The sequence below is a fragment of the Hyla sarda genome, chromosome 8 (genome assembly GCF_029499605.1).
Source record: "Hyla sarda isolate aHylSar1 chromosome 8, aHylSar1.hap1, whole genome shotgun sequence".
Lineage (NCBI taxonomy): Eukaryota > Metazoa > Chordata > Amphibia > Anura > Hylidae > Hyla > Hyla sarda.
Window position 1 is genome coordinate 127,048,551 of NC_079196.1, and position 23,007 is coordinate 127,071,557.

A 23,007-nucleotide genomic window follows, 5' to 3' on the forward strand; every position below is an offset into this window, starting at 1 on the left:
CTCCTAGGACTGTATCCACCCTTTCCAGCCCATCAGGGCACTTGAAAGCTGAACTAATTTACGCAGGAAAGCGTCATCAACTGCTGAGCCGAGAAGTTCGTGACGAATCGAATTTACTGTAAGTTCGGTCATCTCATATCTCAGGACCTACTGGACATATTTAAAGGAGAAATGTGGCAGGAAACTTTTACCTTCCCCTGTGCCCGGGCTGCAAGAAGAGAAAAAGTGCTGCAGTTCCTAATAGGTTTATGCTGTACACCATAAATGTTATATTTATTTTCTTGCTTTGTTTTTATCTTTATTTTTTATCTGTTTCTATAGCTTTTTTTTTTTGTCTGTTTCTATAAAATCCAATAGAGAGAAATTTTTTAACTACTGTTTATGGGTATATATCTATGTTAGCTTAAGTTTCCACTTGGTTTTTTCTGGCAGTTTTTGGAATACTGCCACTGCAGTTTTTGAGCCAAAAATGTATTCAAAGGGAATAGGACATATAAAGGAAGGACTTACACTTCTCCTCCCTTATGGATCCACTTCTGACTTTGGCTCAAAAACTGCAGTGGCAGTATTCTAAAAACTGCCAGAAAAAAACCAAGTGGAAACTTAGCCTGAGTACAATAGCCTGTGTACTGATATTCAAAGCGTGAAAAACTGGAGTTCTGTAATCTAAGTACCCAGAGGATCAGCAGGACAAGTATACTTGTCATGGTGCTGTAGCTGCTGATCATCAGTTGCTGAGCTATTAAAATAAATTTGGATAAGCATTGTAACTTGTTTAAACCACTTTGCATATTGTAATTGCAGCCCAACACGTTTTGGCTTTTATTAAGCACCTGTTGCTTTTTAACTGCATATGTCGTGCAGTTTCTGACTGAAAATATTACTTGGATATGGACTGAAAAGAAGCCTTTTGTCATAGGTAAGAATTTTCTGCATTGCAGCTTGGAGCTGTTGAGTGGTATGTGCACAGAATGGTGATGTATTTTTCTGCTTTTTTGTGACATCTAGTACAAAATAAAAGATGCTACTTTGTGCACTGACTGAAGGTAGAAATTTAGAACTATAGGACTGCGCACTAGTCTAAACTCCTTTCTATAAAGGCAATTTCTTTCTTTCTTCCAACGAGAATCTCACGATCACTGAGTGGATGGGAAGATCTGACTGTATATGCTTAGGTTAAAAGAAAAATGTCAGAATTTCTAAATCACAACTATACAGCTTTACTATACACATGTGTACAATCCAGATAACTTAAATACAAAAAGGTAAATAAGTCAAATTTTTGCCTGAGCTGATTAATAGTCCTTTGTATTAAACCAGCTGCTCTGTATCTGACATCTGTGCCATTCTTAGGTGTATATGCGTAATTGTTTAATAACTACCCAACTTATTTATACACTTATTGTTAAATATTATGGTTTTCAGATGTTATTGTCCATATCTTTAAAAATGCATATAGACATACCTCATCACGACAGCCTTGAAATGGCGTACAGTGTTAAAAGCTGTATCTTGTAATATTGGTATGAACAATTGTCCTTAAGCCGATAATGTTATAGCACTCTGTTCTTTAAAAAAAATAAAAAATAAAAAAAACACCTAGAAGTCTGTGGAGCCCAACTTCTTCAGTTAGGTGGACTGAGCAGAGAGCCGGAGAGCGCTGCCGAACACTTCACCCAGCTATATCTAGAGATCTTGAGGAGGATCCTGACTGACCCAAACTTTTGACATGTCTGCCTGACATGTCAAAAGTTTTTATTAATAAAATTAATGCTTGAAGTTTTGTATTCGTATGGAAGCACATCTGCAGTGTATTTGACGCTGGCACACACACAGTTACGGCAGAACAAGCTCTCTGCTGCTGCTGCCGCCGCCATAGCTCTGTGTTTCTGCTCGTAACTGCCAGCAGGAAATCCACAGATACCAGTGGACACATACAGAGCTACGGCAGCAGCAGCAGGGAGATTGCTCTGCTGTAACTGTGTGTGCCGGAAGTGCATCTGTGGTTTCAAATAAGCTGCGGATGCTCTCCTGTGTGAATACACCCTAAAGCTCTTTTGCCCCAACACCATGCGCTATTTTTAGACAAAAATACATATTTCTCATTTGGATATCAAGATTCTTCCTTGCAGAAGGTATTCCAATTTTATCAGCCATCTTTGTCCTTTGTCTACGTCCTAGTACCCTCAGGGATCAAGTTTCAAGCAATGCAGGCCTATGGAGGGGAGAAAAAGGATGGGGAAGTTCCTGTAAACATGGCAGAGAGAGAGAGACATAATACAAAAAGATATCACCCCAGGGCTTTATAGACAGTTTAGACTGTAACTGCTGGTTTTTCCTGCCTTCCCTGCTGCAGCAGCTGTATAGGCTGTTTATAGGGGCACAGAAATGCAAACTCCTGCGTCTCGCTTCTTTGTTTCGTCACCTGATACGCACCTCCTCCTTGAATGACCTGTGGAGGATTAATCGCCCCACTGACAAATCTTTCTCATTTTATTCCCACTCCCATAAACTACACACCTGTATAGACAATTTTTTCTGCAATCTACCTATGCTTCGCATGCTCTCCTCTGCTTCGCTTGACCCTATCTCCTGGTCTTATCATAGTCCGGTTCATCTCTCTTTTTCTCCTTTCTCCTCCTCTCCCAGGCGCTGCCACTGGCTGCTTAACAACTCCTTACTCAAATCCCTGCCCTCCCGGGAATTCATCCAGGTATGTATTACCGAGTATTTTACTCTCAACCAAGGTTCGGTCTCCTTTCAGGCTGTTCTTTGGGAAGCACACAAATCGGTAGTTCGGGGGCATTGTATTGCTATGGGCTCCCGTCTAAAACGTGGTGCCTTGACTCGTTCCCGTGAATTGCGTGCACAGATTCATAGTCTTGAAATTACTTTGCTTTCCGCTCCTTCCCTTCCGGTGCTGAGACATCTGGTTGCAGCACGTGCCCAGCTGGGAGAGCTTTGGCTCCGTAAAGTGGAGTGACGCCTTGTTTATGCTAAGCAGTGGTTCTACGAAAAGGGCAATAAGGCCAACTCTATGTTGGCCAGATGACTACGTGACCGTGCTTCGGCCCAGATGCCCTCGGCTTTGAAAGATCCCTCAGGCAATTTTCACTATCACCCTGATGCTATTTCTCGTCTCTTTCAGGACTAGTACTCTAAGCTCTACTCTTCCTTCCCAACTACCTTCTGACCCAGGGGAACGTGACGCACTGTTGGACTTGGACTGAGGTGACTGAGGTCCTTAAGTCTTTGCCTACAGAGCGCTCCACTGGTCCAGACGGCTTCATCTATTTATATTAAAAGACCTTTTCTGCTCTCCTTCTCGCCAAACTTATCCCTCTTTTTAACTCTTTCCTGGGGGGCGAGGAGATTCCTCAGTCTTTTTTGCACTCTCTGCTTACCTTTATTCTCAAGCCAGGTAAGGGCCCGCATGATTGCTCCAGCTATAGGCCCATAGCCCTGCTCAATACGTGGGCTTCATACCTTGCTGTCAGTAAGGTGACAATCCGAGGCAGGAGATTGATCTGATAGATGTGGTTAATCGGCGGTCTGAGCAGTTTATCGTCCTTAGTTTGGATGCTGAAAAGGCCTTTGATAGGCTGGGTTGGCCCTTTCTTTTTGTTACTCTTAGTAAATTTGGGATTGTGGGGAATTTCCTTACAGCACAAGCTTCCTCATGCCGCCTCTTCACCTTTCCCTCTGTCCAATGGTACTAGGCAGGGGTGTCCATTGTCCCCTCTGATTTTTGCTTTATGTATTGAACCTCCTTGCTGCCATGATCCAGGGGGATGCAGACATCTCTGGAATTGCTTTCCATGATGGGGAGTTTAAAATCTGTCTTTGACTTCTCTCTCTAACCGCTATAGGGTTCTACGTTCTTATGGTGTAGTTTCTGACTACAAAATCAATCTTTCTAAAACTGAGGTCCTCCCCTTGAATCTCCCTCTATCCTTTTTCCACTCAGCTGTGAGCTGCCTATTCTTTTCGATGGTCCCCTTCTGCTATCAGCTACCTTGGTGTGCACCTTACTTCTCATTATTCCTCTCTTTATGCTACTAACTACTGTCCTCTTTTCCGACATCTTCAGCCCCTTATGGATAAATGGTGGTCACAATATATCTCCTTTTTTTTTAGCAGCGGTTAAAATGACGATACTCCCTAAGTTGCTTTATTTTTTTGAAACCTTGCATGTCAGAGTGCTGTTGTCTACCCTGCGGCCATTTTTTGGTTCATCTGGGATTGTAAAAGGCATTGCCTCCCGATGATGGTCATGATGGCTAGTAGGTCTATGGGGGGCCTGTCAGTGCCAGATGTTCAACTCTTTTTTTCCTCTATCTCTTCCCTGCAATCTTTCCTTTATCACCCTGCCTTCCCCCCAGGTTTCACTTCCTATATGGTTAGGGAATGGGGTGGTAGAGGGCTCTTTTGTTGGGCTGATGTAGTGGACCCTCTTTCCAGCACTCTATCTTCTTTTGAGACCCTGGTCTCCCGACATGGTCTTCCCTCCTCTGAACGACTTTCATGTGGGCTCCCTACCTACGGCCTTCGAGTGGTTGTGCCTTCTTTCGGATATTTACTCTATTGTTAACGCTCCTCCTGACAGAGGTGCCCCATCCCATCATTATGAGTCATTGGGAGGAGGTTTTGAACACCACCATCACACTTCCTCAAGGGCGGATTATCTGGGAACGGGCCTCTAAGGCCTCCATATGCACGGCCTAAAAAGAAACGCAATTTAAGATGCTTATGGGCTAGTACCATACCCCTGAATTGCTTAATAAATTAAACCCGAATATTCCCCCTCAGTGTAGGCGTTGTGGTGTTGGGTTAGGCATAGTTTTCCATATATTCTGGTCCTGCCCTCTGATTGATTGTTGCCTATTGGGTTATGGTGAAGGGGTTGGTTGCTGATGTACTGGGGGTCTTGGTCCCCTTGGATCCTCCAGTTTATTTGTTGCACTTCTCCAGTAGGGCCTTGACCAAATGACCTTTTAAGTTGTTCATGCACATTGTCTTGGCGGCTAAGACCCTTATTGCGAAATGCTGGAAGCAATCTCTCCCCCCTTTGAGATGGATCTTGTGGCAAGGATCCGAGATAGAGGTTCTCTTGAATCCCTTAATGCCTCCCTTAACAATTCCTTGCCTCTTTTCCTTTCCATTTGGGAACCTTGGGAACCTTAGTTCTTTTACTTTCCCCTTGTTCTGCCCCCCCCCCCTTTTTTTTTCTCTTGATTTCTCGCCATCTGCTCCCCTTCTCTCCCTGCTCCCTTCGTCTTTTTTGTTGTGTTCTGTTTTTGTACCTGTTTGACTTGTCTATGTGATGTTCTTTTTTTTCTGTATTTCTGTTGAGCATGCTCAAGGGCCTCTTGGGTTCTACCCAAGCGTCTTTTTTCTAAAGTTTTGGCTGTTGATTTATAACTGAGTGTTATTTGCGAGGTATTTATGGAGTCATTTGCTCAGTCATTTTATTTTATTCGTGCTCATTACTTTTGCCAATTTTCTGACCCTTGTTTTGTTTATTAACACATTGGGCCTCATTTACTAAGCTGAAACCGACCAGTTTTTGTCTGGTTATTTTGGCAAAGAGTGTCTGAGTCATGTCTGCGCCAGTGTGCGCCTGGAAAATCCAACAAACCCGACATTGCACTGTGAAAAGCCAAAAAAAGGGGCATGACCGGTCCGAAAAGGGGCGTGGTTTCACAACCTGCACAATTTACTATTGAATTCACAGAAAATCCTGTGGGTAAATGGCTGGAAATATCGACCTAGAAAAAGCTGGTCAGAAAATGTTCCCGACTTTTCCCAATAGTAAATAGAGAGGAATCCTGCATGTCTGAAACAACTTTTCCCACTAGTAAAAACCTGATACTCTTAGTAAATGAGGCCCATTGTGCATTTCTTTACTGTATTGAAAAACTTTTAAAAAAATTTACAGTTGAAAAAAAAAGAAAAAAAGAAATGCAAACTCCCCACCTCTGCAGGTGTGCAATGTATAATTGTTACCAAAAGCTCTGGAAGAACTGAAAATTCTAGAAGTAGTCTGCAGTGCTAAAAATATGCCATATACAAGTTATATAATGGATAGAAATAGTGATGCTTCTCGTGTACAAACACAGGGCAGCTTATCGGAAAAGTCACCTGAATAGACAGGTACGCTTAAAATTTTTCCACCTAATGGTAGGGCTGGGCAGTATACCGGTTTATACCGAATACCGACATTTTTGTGCTGCACGATATCAATTTTAACCCATACCGCAATACCGGTTGAGCCGCTTCCCCTCGGGAATGAATGAATTAGACCAGCGCTGTGCTGTCCCCACATTGGGGGAACTAATCATATGTTGCCCGTGAGCGCTGTTCTGCCCCCCCCCCCCAATTATCAGCCCAGCGCTGTCCCCATCCTCCTGTTTGATGCGGCCGCCGGCGCTGACACACTATACCACTGGTCTTCTTCACCCTGTGGACCTCCAGATGTTGCAAAACTACAACTCTCAGCATGCATGCTGGGAGTTGTAGTTTTGAAACATCTGGAGGTCGGCAAGTTGAAGACCACTGCTCTATACTGTGTGGTAACCCTATGCCCGGGCTACAAAAAATAAACAAAATAAACTTTAACTCACCTCCCGTTGGTCTGGTACCGGCCTCATCTGCTTCCTAGGGAATGGAACGTCGGACAGCCGTCAGCCTATCACTGGCCGCAGCGATGTTCCGCCTCGGCCGCTGATGGGCTGAGCCCACTGTCATGTAAGAAGCCGTCCAGAGCTCCTTACATGACAGTGGGCTCAGCCTATCAGCGGCCGAGGTGGAACATCGCTACGGCCGGTGATAGGCTGGCTGCTGTCCGATGTTCCCGTCCCCAGCGTAAGGCCGACGTCGGAACATGCGTTCGTTTATTTTGTTTACCTTGTGTCAGCGCTGGCGGCCACAACAATCAGCACGATGAGGGCAGCGCTAGCGGGTGACATGTGAGTTTTTATCCCGATGGGGGGGCAGCGCTTGGCTGATAATTAATTGGGGGGGGGGGGGCAGAACAGTGCAGCACTGATAATTAATTTGGTGGGGGGAAGGCTTAGGAGGAGGAAATACAGTGGAACCTCCGAAAGTTACAAAAATACCGTGATGCACACATTTAGTCATACCGCCCAGCCCTACCTAATGGTAGTATCAGACACATTCATGCATGTTTTTTCCCCTTTTATTGCTTACTGTACTATAGAACTCTTATTTAATTTAGGGCAATAATGATGTTCTGTGATTTACAGGTTACTTTGTAACATTGGGATTGCTCAGCTTTGCAGCCTGCTACAGTCATGGCCAACTGCACAGTGAATTCAGTTTTAATCTTTTTTCTTGGATGCTCCAAATCATCGCATGCCTTCTGATTTTCTTTGGCCACCCTGTCTATGAAATTGCCTTTAGTATTATTGCTGTTCTTCTGTCATGTAAGGGGATTCCCTATCTCCACAGGGCAATAAGTTACATTTACAGGTTGGTATGTTTTCACTTCTATTAATTTCAGGAATGATAAGTTAATCAAAATGTGGTGGTTTTTCTGAATGTATCGCAATTAAAGAGCTTTTCCGGTCTAAAACGATTCTGGATTAAGGCACACAGTGTGCACCTAGTGTAAAATAAATACAAAAATACTGCAGTAAAATAGATATAAAAAGAGTCTTGTTTTTTAACCCTTTAAGGATGAAGGGCGTATGGGTACACCGTATGCATCCTGGTACTTAAGGAGAAGTTTTTAATAATAAAAGTTTGAATCAACCCCCCCCCCCACCCCAATTCCCATTTTTTAAATAAAATAAAGTAATCAAACATAAACATGTGGTATTGCCCCGTGCGTAAATGTCCGGACTATCAAAATATAAGGTTAGTTAAACCGTACGGTACGACAATTTAACATACTAGTTTTGGTGCATGTAGTTATAATTTTTTTTAAAGTAGTAAAAATAAAACCTACATAAATTGGGTATCATTGTAATCGTATGGACCTAAAGAATAAAGATAAGGTTCATTTTTTTTAACAAAAAGTACACTCCACAGAAACAAAAGTTACAAAATTGCTTTTTTTTTTATAGTACCCCACATAACAGACTGTTATAAAATAAGGGATGTCATTACAAAGCACAATTGGTGACGCAGAAAACAAGCCCTTATATGGGTCTGTAGGTTCAAAATTGAAGGTGTTATGATTTTTAGAAGGGGAGGAGGAAGAAACGAAAGTGCAAAAACGAAAATTGGCCATGGCCTGGTCCCTAAGGCCACTTTCATTTAAAAAAAATGTTGCTATTTACACTCCGTACGGTAAATAAAAAATCTTCTAAACTTTGTTAAAAAAAAGTTTTCTATGTTTTATTTGTGTTTAAAAAAGCTGCCACTAGGTGTCTATCTACTTGTCCAGAGCACATTCTCCCCCCCCATCTCTTGCACAGACTTATAAAATATAACAAGATAATGAGAGGTACTTTAGGGGTTAAACTAATAATGTGTTCCATTAAAGTTTATGGAGAAGCCGATGTTGGTGCACATGTTGTTTTAAAAAACTGCTGTAATTTCAGTCTTGTGCACATTTTTAGATTTAAAAAACTGACGCATTTTGTATTTAGTTTACTGCAGTATTTTTGTTTTCAAAAATCTGCACTGTGCCAACATCTATTCCTGGGTAAATGCAGAGCCCACTGTGTATGGCGCCACAGCTGGGTGTTGGCACAGTTTTTTGGTGAAAACATATAATGCGGTTGAGTTGCTGTTGGCCATATGCAGTTTTAAAAAGCCACTGTTAACTTGTGTTTTTGTTTAATGCTCTTCAGTTTTTGCTATTTAGCAATTCGGGACCTACTGGGACCCACACTATGTGGTCCTGCTCCCATTTGATGGGGTGGCCATTGGATCCAGAAGGAGAAAGATAGATGGCCACCAATTTTTATTTTTTCAAGTAGTCCACCTCTCCATCAATTCTTCATCTAGATGCGTCCATCACCTCATCAGTGGGATAGAGATCAGAGGAATTGATTCTTGATGTTTGTATGAGTTCTAGTACTAGTAAACTTGTAGGTTTTATGCAGTTAGTAATAGGGGACTAGACCGATAAAATCCATTCTCCACACATCCTTCCCTAAAGAAACATTATTTCTTATTTTAGACTTGCCTATCCACCTTTACTGGGTGACACAATTTAATTTGAAAATCAATAATAATTCACCTATTCTCTTAGGAAAGTGAGATACAAGAAGTCAGTCATTCGGTATCTTACAGAAGAAGAATACAATGAGCAGTGTGAAGTTGAGACTCTCAAAGCATTGAAAGAGCTGCATGACTTCTGCAATAGTCCTGACGTCAACTCGTGGCTTATGGTGTCCAGACTTTCTTCACCAAAGAGGTATACAGTTTTTACAGAATAAATAACATAAAAGGTTGAAAGAGTTTTTCTGGTTTTTACGCAAAAAAAGACTAGTGTGAATTTTGCATGTAGCTGGTTAGGAAAATAGAAGGGAATTTATCAAATCTGGTGTGAGTTTTGTCCGTTATTTAGTTATCAAATGTTGAACAGACTGATGAATCACCATAGAACTGTTCTACTTCATTCTGGTTAACCCCTTAAGAATGCAGGGTTTTTCAGTTTTTGCATTTTCATTTTTTCCTCATCACCTTCTAAAAATCATAACGCTTTCAATTTTGCACATAAAATTCCATATGATGGCTTATTTTTTGCGCCACCAATTCTACTTTGCAGTGACATTAGTCATTTTTATTTTGTAACTTTTGGGGGCTTCTGTTTCTACTCAGTACATTTTTCGGTAAAAATTACACCTTATCTTCTGTAGGTCAATACAGTTAAAATGATACCCTACTTATAAAGGTTTGATTTTGTCGTACTTCTGAAAAAAATCATAGCTACATGCAGGAAAATTTTTACGTTAAATATTCTCATTTTCTTACCCCTATAACTTTTTTTATTTTTCCGCGTACGGGCCGGTATGAGGGCTCCTTTTTTGCGACGTAATCTGAAGTTTTTATCGGTACCATTTTAGTATTGATCAGACTTTTTGATCGCTTTTTAATCATTTTTTAATGATATAAAAAGTGACCAAAAATACACTATTTTTGACTTTGGAATCTTTTTTGCAAGTACGCCATTTACCGTGCGGTTTAATTAGTGATATATTTTTATAATTCGGACATTTACGCACGCGGCGATACCACATTTGTTTATTTTTATTTACAGTTTTTTTTTATGGGAAAAGGGGGGTGATTCAAACTTTTATTAGGGAAGGGTTAAATGACTTTTATAAATAATTTTTTTTTTCACTTTTTTTTTTTTTAGCAGTGTTATATAGGGGGCTATAACACTGCACACACTGATCTTTTACACTGTTTATTTATTTATTTTTTTATCAGTGTTATAGGCGGGCGATTGCTCAAGCCTGTATCTCAGGCTTGGAACAATGAATCGCCGATCGGACATGACGGAACAAGGTAAGGGGACCTCCGCTCGCATGCTAGCTGATCAGGACATTGCGATTCTATCGCGATGGTCCCGATCATCCTGACTGAGCTGCTCAACTTTGATCACGTCTAAAGGGTTAATAGCGCGCGGCACAATGATCGGTGCCGCACGCTATTAGCCCAGGGCCCCAGCTATGACGCGGGGTCACGTTTTATTTACCGGGAGCGGCGTAGGGTGTACAGGTACGCCCTACGTCCTTAAGAGGTTAAATGTTGTAGAGAAGTGGCGGCTGTGCAACAAATGTATCAAATGTAGCACGGAACGTAATACAATTGTTCTATAGGGAAGGGTTGACCTGCCTTGTGATTACTTCTAAATCTGGCCTGTGCCACATTTCTGCAACATTTCACAAAAAGTTGCTTGTGATAAATCCGTGACCACTGCACAAAGTGCTCTAAATAAGAAGACTTATGGTAATGAAATTTAAATGTTCAAATGAAAAGTCACAGAAAATGTCGCACAGAGCCTCCTGTGCTTTTTCATGCAACAAATGTAGATGTAAAAAACTTTAATTGGTTTGGTAAATTTCTCATTATGATTATACAGTTAGAGGGTAAATGATATTTGGAGAGATTTATCAAAACCTGTGCAGAGGAAAAGTTGCTCATAGCAGATCAGATTGAGGCATTTTAAAACTAAAAGAACCAATCTGATTGGTTACTTTGGGCAACTGTTCCAGTTTTCCTCTACACAGGCACCCACTCTGGAGCTGAGCTCAGGAAAAGCTGACAATTATATGTACACTGGAGATCAAAATTACAGCACACAATTTCCTAAATGTCAAGGTCATAGTGTAGCCATATGTGAATATATCCTAACATGAGTAAAATACCAGCATTTTAAGCTTATCCAAGTCTGTGATTTCTAGAATATTCCATTTTTACAACATCACAAACTCATTCAAGTCCCCCAGGAAGTCTGGTCGCCCTAGAAAGACAAATGTAAGAGAGGACAGGGTAATGCGAAGAATCTCCATGGGTAATCGTTTCAACACTGCAGCTAAAATTGCTCACCAGTTCAGCACTGAACAGGGTAAGGATCTGTCTCTTCATACAGTGTCTTGACATTAAGAGCATTGGACTGAAATCCCACTCTGCAGTGACTAAACCTCTCATTAGCAGAAAGAATCAAAAGGCTAGCCTCACCTTTGCTGAGAAGCATGTTGTGTGGACAGAGAAGGGGTCTAGAGCTCTTTTTAGTGATGAAAGAAAGTTTAATTTATTTGGGTCAGATGGAAAATATTATGTTTGTCTACAAACTAGGGAAAGATTGATCCCAGAGTGTGTAAAGAAGTCAGTGAAAGGTGGAGGAGGAAGTGTCATGGTTTGGGGAATGTTTCCTGCAGCAGGAGTTGGACCTCTCATACAGCTACATGGCTACATGGAGTGAATGCAAGTGTGTATCAGAACCATCCTCAACAACATATGGTTCCTTCCTTGCCTTCATCACTCAATCAGCTATCAATCTTCATGCAGGACAATGCCCCCTGTCACACAGCAAAACGGGTAAAGCAGTTCCTTGAAACTGAAAACATTGAAACAATGAAATGGCCAGCCCAGAGTCCTGATCTAAACCCAATAGAAAACCTCTGGAAAATCCTTTGTGACAAAGTTATGGCCAAGAAACCCACAACAGTCACAGAACTGTGGAAGAGACTGGAAGAAGAGTGGACCAAAATCACACCAGAGCAGTGTGAGAGACTAGTGATGTCCTGTAGGGGGCGCAGATGGGCTGAAGCCATTCAAAGCAAGGGACTGTACACGTCCTACTGATTAGTGACTGTTGGAACCTTCAGAAAACTTACTTACAATCTTTCTTTGTGTTACAGTCATTGCTGTTCTCTAATTATGATCATCTTTTGAAAAATAAAGATTTTATGTTGATATACTATATTTTGTAAAACACTGTCCTAATGGCATGGCGTACCCCTTACAAAAAAAATCCTTCAAATGATGATCAATGTAGATTACATTATTTATCAAAAAATCAAGTGTTAATAAACACACCACACCAGTTTATATCTTGTAGAGGAGTAAAACTGGTGAAAACTGACTGATACTAGGCATATAATGGGCAGAAAAAGTGTTTATCTTTCTTGTGCACACAGGACAACTTAACTTATTCTATTAAAACAAAAACAGTCATCTGAACATAACGGTACACTTTTAGCTAGTTTCACATTACCACTATTCCCGTTAGTTTATTTATTTTTTCTGCTTAACAATTAAAGCACAACGGGCACTGCTGGATCCCATTGACTTTGCATGGGGTCCGTTGGGTGTAGCTTATTTTGGAGGAGTTGAGCGGAGAAAAATACCGGCCATACAGTATTTTTTCTCTGCTCAACTCCAGGAATTTTGTAACGGAACTTCCTTTAAACTGAGATCCGCAGCAGTGTGAATAAAATCTTAGTGTTCATGTCATTATAATTAAAAAAAAAATACATTTTACATGTTGCAGGGTCATGTCAAAACTGATCTCTACATATAGCCAGGGGAAGTGTTCAGTTACATGTTTCATTCCCTGCCTTACTGCAGTTTCGCTGCAAAGGACAGGCTCTATAGACTTATAATGAAGCTTGTCTCGTGCAGCAAGACTTAACCCCTTCCCGACCTATGACATACCTGTACGTCATGGGTGGCAAGGTGTTCCCGACCCATGACATACAGGTACGTCATGAACATTTTTGCCGCTACTCGCGGCATCCCGCAGCGCCCGGAAAGATGGTGGCTGTCACTGATAGCCAGCCATCTTACCATGCGACCACGGGGGGTTTCATCCCCCACCCCCCCCCCCCAGCGATCGCTGCTATCAGCTGGTCAAATCTGACTAGCTGATAGCAGCGTTTCGCTATCAGAATACTTAGCAGCGCAGTGTGTGAGTCCCGATCATCGGGACACACACCACTCTGCTAAGTGTCCCTGACCCGTCCCCCGGCGTCACTTACCCATCCGAGCGGTCCCGGCTGAGCGAAGTCCTCCATGCGGACCCGGCGGCGCTGCGTCCCGGAGGTGAGTTTCCGGCAGCAGTGCGGCATCTTCATTGGCAGCAGTGAGATCGCCGTAAAGCGATCTCACTGCTGCCTCTGGGAGTTTCAAAACTGCAACTCCCAGCATGCCCAGACAGCCTTTGGCTTTCTGGGCATGCTGGGAGTTGTAGTTTTGCAACATCTGGAGGTCCTCAGTTTGGAGACCACTGTATAATGGTCTCCAATCTGTGCTCTTCCAGATGTTGCAAAACTACAACTCCCAGCATGCTCAGTCTGTCCAGGCATGCTGGGAGTTGTAGTTCTCTAACATCTGGAAGAGCACAGATTGGAGACCATTATACAGTGGTCTCCAAACTGTGGACCTCCAGATGTTGCAAAACTACAACTCCCAGCATGCCCAGACTGCCCAAGCATGCTGGAAGTTGTAGTTCGGCAACATCTGATCCTTCAGATATTGCCGAACTACAACTTCCAGCATGCCTGGGCAGTCTGGGCATGCTGGGAGTTGTAGTTTTGCAACAACTGGAGGCACACTAGTTGGGAAACATTGTCAGTTTCCTACCTCAGTGCCTCCAGCTGTTGCAATTGTTGCAAAACTATAACTCCCAGCATGCACTGACAGACCATGCATGCTGTGAGTTGTAGTTTTGCAACAGCTGGAGGCACACTGGTTTGGAAACACTAAGTTGGGTTGCAAAACACTTGAAAGTTTATTACTTAACTTAGTGTTTCCAAACCAGTGTTCCTCCAGCTGTTGCAAAACTACAACTCCCAGCATGCACGGACAGCCAAAGGGCATGCTCGGAGTTTGCAACAGCTGGATGTTTGCCCCCTCCCCCCAATGTGAATGTACAGGGTACACTCACATGGGCGGAGGTTTACAGTGAGTATAAGGCTGCAAGTTTGAGATGGTGTAAATTTTGCGCTGCAGCTCAAACTTCCAGCGGCAAACTTGCTGTGAACCTCTGCCCATGTGACTGTACCCTAAAAACACTACACTACACTGACACTAACCTAAAATAAAAAGTAAAAAACGCTACATATACACATATCCCTACACAGCCCCCCCCCCCCCCCCCCCCCTCCCCAAAAAAATGAAAAATGTCTGGTACGCTACTGTTTCCAAAACGGAGCCTCCAGCTGTAGCAAAATAATAACTCCCAGTATTGCCGGACAGCCATTGACTGTCCAGGCATGCTGGGAGTTTTGCAACAGCTGGAGGCACCCTGTTTGGCAATCATTGGCATAGAATACCCCTATGTCCACCCTTTTGCAAATCCCTAATTCAGGCCTCAAATGCGCATGGCGCTCTCTCACTTTGGAGCCCTGTCGTATTTCAGGGCAACAGTTTTGGGACACATATGGGGTATCGCCGTACTCGGGAGAAATTTCCTTACAAATTTTGGGGGGCTTTTTCTTTAACCCCTTATGAAAAGGTGAAGTTGGGGTCTACACCAGCATGTTAGTGTAAAAAAATAAATTTTTTACACTGACATGCTGGTGTTGCCCTATACTTTTCATTTTCACAAGAGGTAAAAGGGAAAAAAGACCCTCTAAATTTGTAATGCAATTTCTCCCGAGTACGGAGATACCCCATATGTGGGCGCAAAGTGCTCTAGGGGCGCACAACAAGGCCCAGAAGGGAGAGTGCACCATGTACATTTGAGGCGATTTGCACAGGGGTGGCTGATTGTTACAGCAGTTCTGACAAACGCAAAACAATAAATATCCATATGTGACCCGATTTTGGAAACTACACCCCTCACGGAATGTAATAAGGGGTGCAGTGAGCATTTACACCCCACTGGTGTATGACAGATTTTTGGAACAGTGGTCTGTGAAAATGAAAAATAAAATTTTTGATTTGCACAGTCCACTGTTTCAAATATCTGTCAAACGCCAGTGAGGTGTAAATGCTCACTGCACCCCTTATTAAATTCCATGAGGGGTATAGTTTCAAAAATGGGGTCACATGTGGGGGGGTCCACTGTTCTGGCACCATAGGGGCTTCCTAAATGGGACATGCCCCCCAAAAACCCTTTCAGAAAAACTCACTCTCCAAAATCCCATTGTCGCTCCTTCCCTTCTGAGCCCTCTACTGCGCCCGCCGAACACTTTACATACGCATATGAGGTATTTCCTTACTCGAGAGAAATTGGGTTACAAATTTTAGGGTGATTTCTCTCCTTTTACCCCTTGTAAAAATTCAAAAATTGGGTCTACAAGAAAATGCGAGTGTAAAAAATGAAGATTTAGAATTTTCTCCTTCACTTTGCTGCTATTCCTGTGAAATACCTAAAGGGTTAAAACACTTACTGAATGTCATTTTGAATACTTTGGGGGGTGCAGATTTTATAATGGGGTCATTTATGGGGTATTTCTAATATGAAGACCCTTAAAATCCACTTCCAACCTGAACTGGGCCCTGAAAAATTACGATTTTGAAAATCTTGAGAAAAATTGGAAAATTGCTGCGGAACTTTGAAGCCCTCTGGTGTTTTCCAAAAGTAAAAACTTGTAAAAATTTTTATGCAAACACAAAGTAGACAAATTGTATATGTGAATCAATATGTAATTTATTTGGAATATCCATTTTCCTTTCAAGCAGAGACTTTCAAAGTTAGAAAAATGCTAAATTTTCAAAATTTTCATGAAATTTTTAGATTTTTTACCAAGAAAGGATGCAAATTTCAGTGAAATTTTACCAATAACATAAAGTAGAATATGTCACGAAAAAACTATCTCGGAATCAGAATGATAAGTAAAAGCATTCCAGAGTTATTAATGTTTAAAGTGACAGTGGTCAGATTTTCAAAAAATTCACAGGTCCTGAAGGTTAAAATGGGCTGGGTCATGAAGGGGTTAAAGGGGTAATCCAGGAAAAAAAATGTTTTTTATATATCAACTGGCTCAAGAAAGTTAAAAGATTTGTAAATTACTTCTATTAAAAAATCGTAATCTTTTCAGTACTTATGAGCTGATGAAGTTGAGTTGCTCTCTGATTATACGTGTCTCGGGAACCGCCCAGTTTAGAAGCAAATCCCCATAGCAAACCTTTTCTACTCTGCGCAGTTCCCGAGACAAGCAGAGATGTCAGCAGAGAACACTGTTGCCAGACAGAAAAGAACAACTCAACTTCAGCAGCTGATTATTATTGAAAGGATTAAGATTTTTTAATAGTAGTAATTTACAAATATGTTTAACTTTCTGGAGCCAGTTGATATATAAAAAAAAAAAGTTATTTCCTGGAATACCCCTTTAAATTGCAGAGAGCTGGGGAGTGAGGCGCATAACCATACGCTTTACCTGGCCATATATAGAGATAGGTGGGGTTCTGAACACTCATACCTCAACTGCTAAAAAAAAAAAAAAAAAAAAAAAAGGGATGCTAAGACTACAGCAATCTGGATATGGATTGGCTGGAATTCTCATGCTAGTTCATGGGACTTCTGGTAAATCCGTATCTTGATCACTGTGGTCCAGGGCAGTGTTAAGTGAACAGCACCTTTTCAGTGACTAAAACTAGACTTTAAATCAAAACTTATTTATGATTTCTAAAACCATAAAATAAAATCTATAAACATTTTAGTCAATTGACCAACATCGTAAGGAATAACAGGTTAATAAGCTATCTATTTCAGGAGGATATAATCAGTCTGCTTTATTTAACCCCTTAAGGATGCAGGGCGTAAATGTACGTCCTGGTGCGGTGGTACTTAACGCACCAGGACGTACATTTACGTCCTGTGCATAACCGCGGGCATCGGAGCGATGCCCGTGTCATGCGCGGCTGATCCCGGCTGCTGTTCGCAGCCAGGGACCCGCCGGCAATGGCCGACGCCCGCGATCTCACGGGCGTCCGCCATTAACCCCTCAGGTGCCGGGATCAATACAGATCCCGACATCTGCGGCAGTGCGCGATTTCAATGAATGATCGGAACGCCGCACGGAGGTCCCCTCACCTTCCTCCGTCCGGCTCCCGGCGTCTCCTGCTCTGGTCTGAGATCGAGCAGACCAGAGCAGAAGATAGTCGATAACACTGATCTGTTCTATGTCCTATACATAGAACAGATCAGTATTAGCAATCATGGTATTGCTATGAATAGTCCCCTATGGGGACTATTCAAGTGTAAAAAAAAATGTAAAAAAAATTTTTAAAGTAAAAGTAAAAAAAAGTGAAAAATCCCCTCCCCCAATAAAAAAGTAAAACGTCCGTTTTTTCCTATTTTACCCCCAAAAAGCGTAAAAAAATTAATTTTATAGACATATTTGGTATCGCCGCGTGCATAAATGTCCGAACTATTAAAATAAAATGTTAATGATCCCGTACGGTGAACGGCGTGAACGATAAAAAAAAAGTCCAAAATTGCTACTTTTTTAATACATTTTATTAAAAAAAAATTATAAAAAATGAGCCCCCATACCGCTGCTTATACGGAAAAATAAAAAAGTTAGAGGTCATCAAAATAAAGGGATTATAAACGTACTAATTTGGTTACAAAGTTTGTGATTTTTTTTAAGCGCAACAATAATAGAAAAGTATGTAATAATGGGTATCATTTTAATCGTATTGACCCTCAGAATAAAGAACACACGTCATTTTTACCATAAATTGTACGGCGTGAAAACGAAACCTTCCAAAATCAGCAAAATTGCTTTTTTCGTTTAAATTTCCCCACAAAATAGTGTTTTTTGGTTGCGCCATACATTTTATGATATAATGAGTTATGTCATTACAAAGGACAACTGGTCGCGCAAAAAACAAGCCCTCATGCTCGTCTGTGGATGAAAATATAAAAGTTATGATTTTTAGAAGGCGAGGAGGAAAAAATGAAAACGTAAAAATGTAATTGTCTGAGTCCTTAAGGCCAAAATGGGATTTTTTTTCACTTTTACATTTTTTTACATTTTTTTTTTACACTTGAATAGTCCCCATAGGGGACTATTCATAGCAATACCATGATTGCTAATACTGATGTGTTCTATGTATAGGACATAGAACAGATCAGTGTTATCGGCTATCTTCTGCTCGATCTCTGACCAGAGCAGGAGACGCCGGGAGCCGGACGGAGGAAGGTGAGGGGGACCTCCGTGCGGCGTTCTGAATGATCGGATCCCCGCAGCAGCGATGCGGGCGATCCAATCATTCATTCAAATCGCGCACTGCCGCAGATGCCGGGATCTGTATTGATCCCGGCACCTGAGGGGTTAATGGCGGACGCCCGCGAGATTGCGGGCGTCGGCCATTGCCGGCGGGTCCCTGGCTGCGATCAGCAGCCGGGATCAGCCGCGCATGACACGGGCATCGCTCCGATGCCCACGGTTATGCACAGGACGTAAATGTACGTCCTGGTGCTAGTAAGTACAGGAAGGATTAAGATTTTTTAATAGAAGTAATTTACAAATCTGTTTAACTTTCTGGCACCAGTTGATTTAAAAAAAAAAAAAAGTTTTTCACCGGAGTACCTCTTTAAGCATTTCTCTAGAATTTGCATTAACTAAATCTGTAAGGTTTTATTTAAGTCTAGATTTAGCAGGCTAAAATCTTATGACGAAAACAATTCAGATGACTGACATAAAATCTCGTTTTAGTCAATAGACTATGGGGGGAATTGTTGGTGTAGGTGAAAAATGTTTGTATTTTTTGTGGTGCTAATGTGTACGTGCGCAAAATTTTGTAAAAGCTCACATCACATTTGAAAACTTTTGCACACATATACATTTCCTGAAATTTTACTTTAGTGCACAAATTTCCGGGCCCGGACTAGTGACATCGACGCACAGGGACGTCCCTTGCGCATGAACGTCCCTGTGCTTCGTCGTCAAGGCAACGTAACTAGTCCGGAGCAGAGAAGAGGGCCTCCCGGTGAAAATGGACAGCCCGGAACGACTAACCCTCCCCACCGGACGGTCCCTGCAGCATTGATGGCCTGGACCAGCTCACCCTTCCTTCCCACCGAGGGGAGGTGAGTAGAAAACGAAAGGGGGGGGGGGGGGTCTGGATGATGACGAAGGCCACAGTGGTTTTGCTAAGGCGTTTGATACTGTCCCTCACAGACGTCTGACAGGTAAGTTAAGGTCTTTTGGGTTTGGAAACTTTAGTTTGTAACTGGATTGAACACTGGCTCATGGATCGTACCCAGAGAGTGGTGGTCAATGATTCGTACTCTGATTGGTCCCCGGTTATTAGTGGTGTACCCCAAGGTTCAATACTGGGCCGCTGTTGTTTAATTTATTTATCAATGATATAGAGGATGGCATTAACAGCTCTGTTTCTATCTTTGCAGACGACACCAAGCTTTGTAGCACGGTACAGTCTATAGAGGAGGTGTATAGGTTACAAGATGACTTGGATAGACTAAGTGTCTGGGCATCCACTTGGCAAATGAGGTTCAATGTGGATAAATGTAAAGTTATGCATCTGGGTACTAATAACCTGCATGCGTCGTATGTCTTAGGGGGGATTAAACTGGCAGAGTCACTGGTAGAGAAGGATCTGGGTGTACTTGTAGATCACAGACTACAGAATAGCATGCAATGTCAGGCTGCTGCTTCCAAGGCCGACAGGATATTGTCATGTATAAAAAGAGGCATGGACTCGAGGGACAGGGACATATGCTGTTCAGTTTTGGGCACCAGTCCATAAAAGGGACACTGTGGAGCTGGAAAGGGTGCAGAGATGCGCGACTAAAGTAATATGGGACATGGAACATCTTAGTTATGAGGAGCGATTAAAGGAGTTACAATTGTTTAGTCTTGAGAAGAGACGTTTAAGGGGGGATATGATAAATGTTTATTATGTAATGTTTATTATTTAAGTATATTAATGGCCCATACAAAAAATATGGAGAAAAACTGTTCCAGGTTAAACCCCCCCCCCCCCCCCCCCCAAAGGACGAGGGGGCACTCCCTCCGTCTGGAGAAGAAAAGGTTTAGTCTCAAGGGGCGACACGCCTTCTTTACCATAAGAACTGTGAACTTATGGAACAGTCTACCTCAGGAACTGGTCACAGCAGGAAAATTTAACAGCTATAAAACAGGATTAGATACATTCCTGGAACAAAATAACATTAATGCTTATGAAGAAATATAAAATCCCATCCCTTCCCCAATATCGCGCCACACCCCTACCCTTCAATTCCCTGGTTGAACTTGATGGACGTATGTCTTTTTTCAACCGTACTAACTATGTTCTTTGTAACCTGTGGACCTTCAGATGTTTCAAAACTACATCTCCCAGCATGCCCGGACAGCTGGGAGTTGTAGTTTTGCAACATCTGGAGGTCCACAGGTTGAAGACCACTGAAAGGGATTGACAGGCTGACAGTTCACTAGAGTATAAGCCGAGGGGGTCGTTTTCAGCACGAAAAATTGTGCTGAGAAACTCTGCTTATACTCGAGTATATACGGTACATTGAAGTTGTTTTCTTAAATAAGTTCACTGCACAAATATTTTCGCAAAAATGTGCAACTTTTTTTTTTTACCAGCAAAAAGATGGTAAAACGAAGGATATCACTAAAATGTAATCAAAACTTGCTGTCAAAATAAACACTGGTCTCAGGCTACTAAGTTTCCAGTTTTTAAAAAGATATCCTGCCGCTGAAGCATGATTAGTTACGCCTTAATTAAAACACATTGTAAATATGTTTTATATAATAAAATACATGTAATAAAGTCTATGGACACCTAAGTAGACATTTTTTTTCAAGTAAAGAAATGGCTCAACATCAAGTCACATCCAAGTCAAACACCTAGAAAAATGTGTGCAGTTTGTCTGCAAGTTAATGTTACATTCAAGTTCCACAGTTCCACATTTATTTTATAGTCTTTCAATACTAAACATAGAGATGACATTTTTCAGGTGACTTGCAATGGGAAACTACTGAAACTGATCTCTGTGCTATAAAAGTTTTGCATCTTTTGTGAATGTTATGTTAGGCTGCATGTAGTAATAAAACAACATTTATAATCATTATTTGCACTTGACTTTGTGAACTTAGTGTTTCATGCAAATTCCTTGACTAAGCCTATGTAAATTTGTGCTTTCTATATATTATTATTGTTATATTTACATACATATTAAAATAAGAACATGTCTTTTTTTTTTTTTTTTTTTTATTAAAAGGTTTGCAGAATTTGTCCTGGGATCTAACCATGTGTCTCCTAAAGAAGTTACTGCACATGAGCAGCAGTATGGGCTTGGGAGTATGTTCCTAGAAGATCTGATTGTCCGAGACAGAGAAGTCGAGCATAAACTACAAGTAACTGTAGGTCAAAATGAAGATGACAATGACTATACAGAGAACTATGAAATTCCAGTGGGTCCTTAGTCTGAATAGTATAACCATGTACAATATGTGAAAACAAAAAACAGACAAAAGCGCAAAGAACATGTGCCGTTACTCCGGTGGTAAAAGGTCAGCTTTGGCAGCAATACAGAAAATTGCTCACCTGAGGGTGTTATGCTCAGATCACAACACCTCCTGAAGCTTGTACACCCAATGTCAGGGTATGAGGTCAGGAAGCAGCCTGGATCCTGCCCGTCTCTGTGATGCACAGTAGCGGTCGGAGAATCACACCTGGAACTGCAAGGTTGCAGAAGAAAACTGGATTCTCCTGGCGCTCACCCGGTGAATAAAGGAGCCGTCAGAATCAATGGATATAGGATAAGAAATTCTTTATTCAGCGCTAACGGACTACGCGTTTCAAGGGTTGGGGCCCCCTCTTCATCAGTTCCTCTGATAGGTCAAGTGTCATACACATCATATTTATACGGGGAAAGCCCACGAAACAATATCTTCAAATAAAGAGTACATATGAATGTATAAATAATAAAAAAAAAATCTAAAAAGATTCTAGTAACAACACACAGTTTTTTTTTTTTAAAACACTAGATGTTTTAAAATACACATTGAATATCGGTAATAAAATGTACATGTTAGAACAGGGGCAAGGAGGCTCCATTTGCTTGGGGTCTAAACGGACGTGTCAACAGTTACATCTACGGTTAAACCAACATCGGAGCAATATTAAAAAAGGCTTTCTACAACACGGACTCTCCCGACACATTGTACAAACACACCAGTCAGAAAAATCTAATTTGATTTCATTTATGCATATTGAACATATTCCAATGTCAGTATCTAAAAGTTTCGAGGTCCTTTGCCGCAAAGAAATGTATTGGATTTATACGCTACATTCTTTGCAACCTTTTGGCTTAAATGAGATCACCGAACTAATCTGCTGAGGACAGGAGAAATCATATGAGTTTGGTTTGCACCTCTCTCTGCCTCTTATTTCGTTTATATTATACTTTGTGTGACTACCCATTGTAGGTTCCTGGGATGGCTTCAAAATATATTTTCACACATCTAGTGCCTACCTTGTGTAGTGGTGATTAATCGATCTGCTACCGGATAGGCCGTCTCCCATTCTCATCTGGGCCGTGATGTACACTGAGCGGCTTTTGGAAAGCGGTCACTGGCTTTGCCTTCCAGATAG

General features: G+C 41.7%; 1 protein-coding gene across 4 annotated transcripts in view; it reads left to right on the plus strand.

Moving 5' to 3' along the window:
* Positions 1-22,095, plus strand: part of NEMP2 (nuclear envelope integral membrane protein 2) — an 84,560-nt gene extending 62,465 nt beyond the window's left edge. For 3 of the 4 annotated variants that reach the window (XM_056533706.1, XM_056533708.1, XM_056533709.1), the window contains exons 6-9: positions 805-919; positions 7,266-7,491; positions 9,224-9,388; positions 21,632-22,095. In XM_056533706.1, coding sequence (XP_056389681.1) covers positions 805-919; positions 7,266-7,491; positions 9,224-9,388; positions 21,632-21,836 — 711 coding nt within the window. In that variant the 3' untranslated portion in view covers positions 21,837-22,095. Of the gene's footprint in view, positions 1-804; positions 920-7,265; positions 7,492-9,223; positions 9,389-11,778; positions 12,248-21,631 lie in introns of those variants that run through there. The other variant, XM_056533707.1, reaches the window with a different exon arrangement.
* Positions 22,096-23,007: the final 912 nt, after the last annotated feature.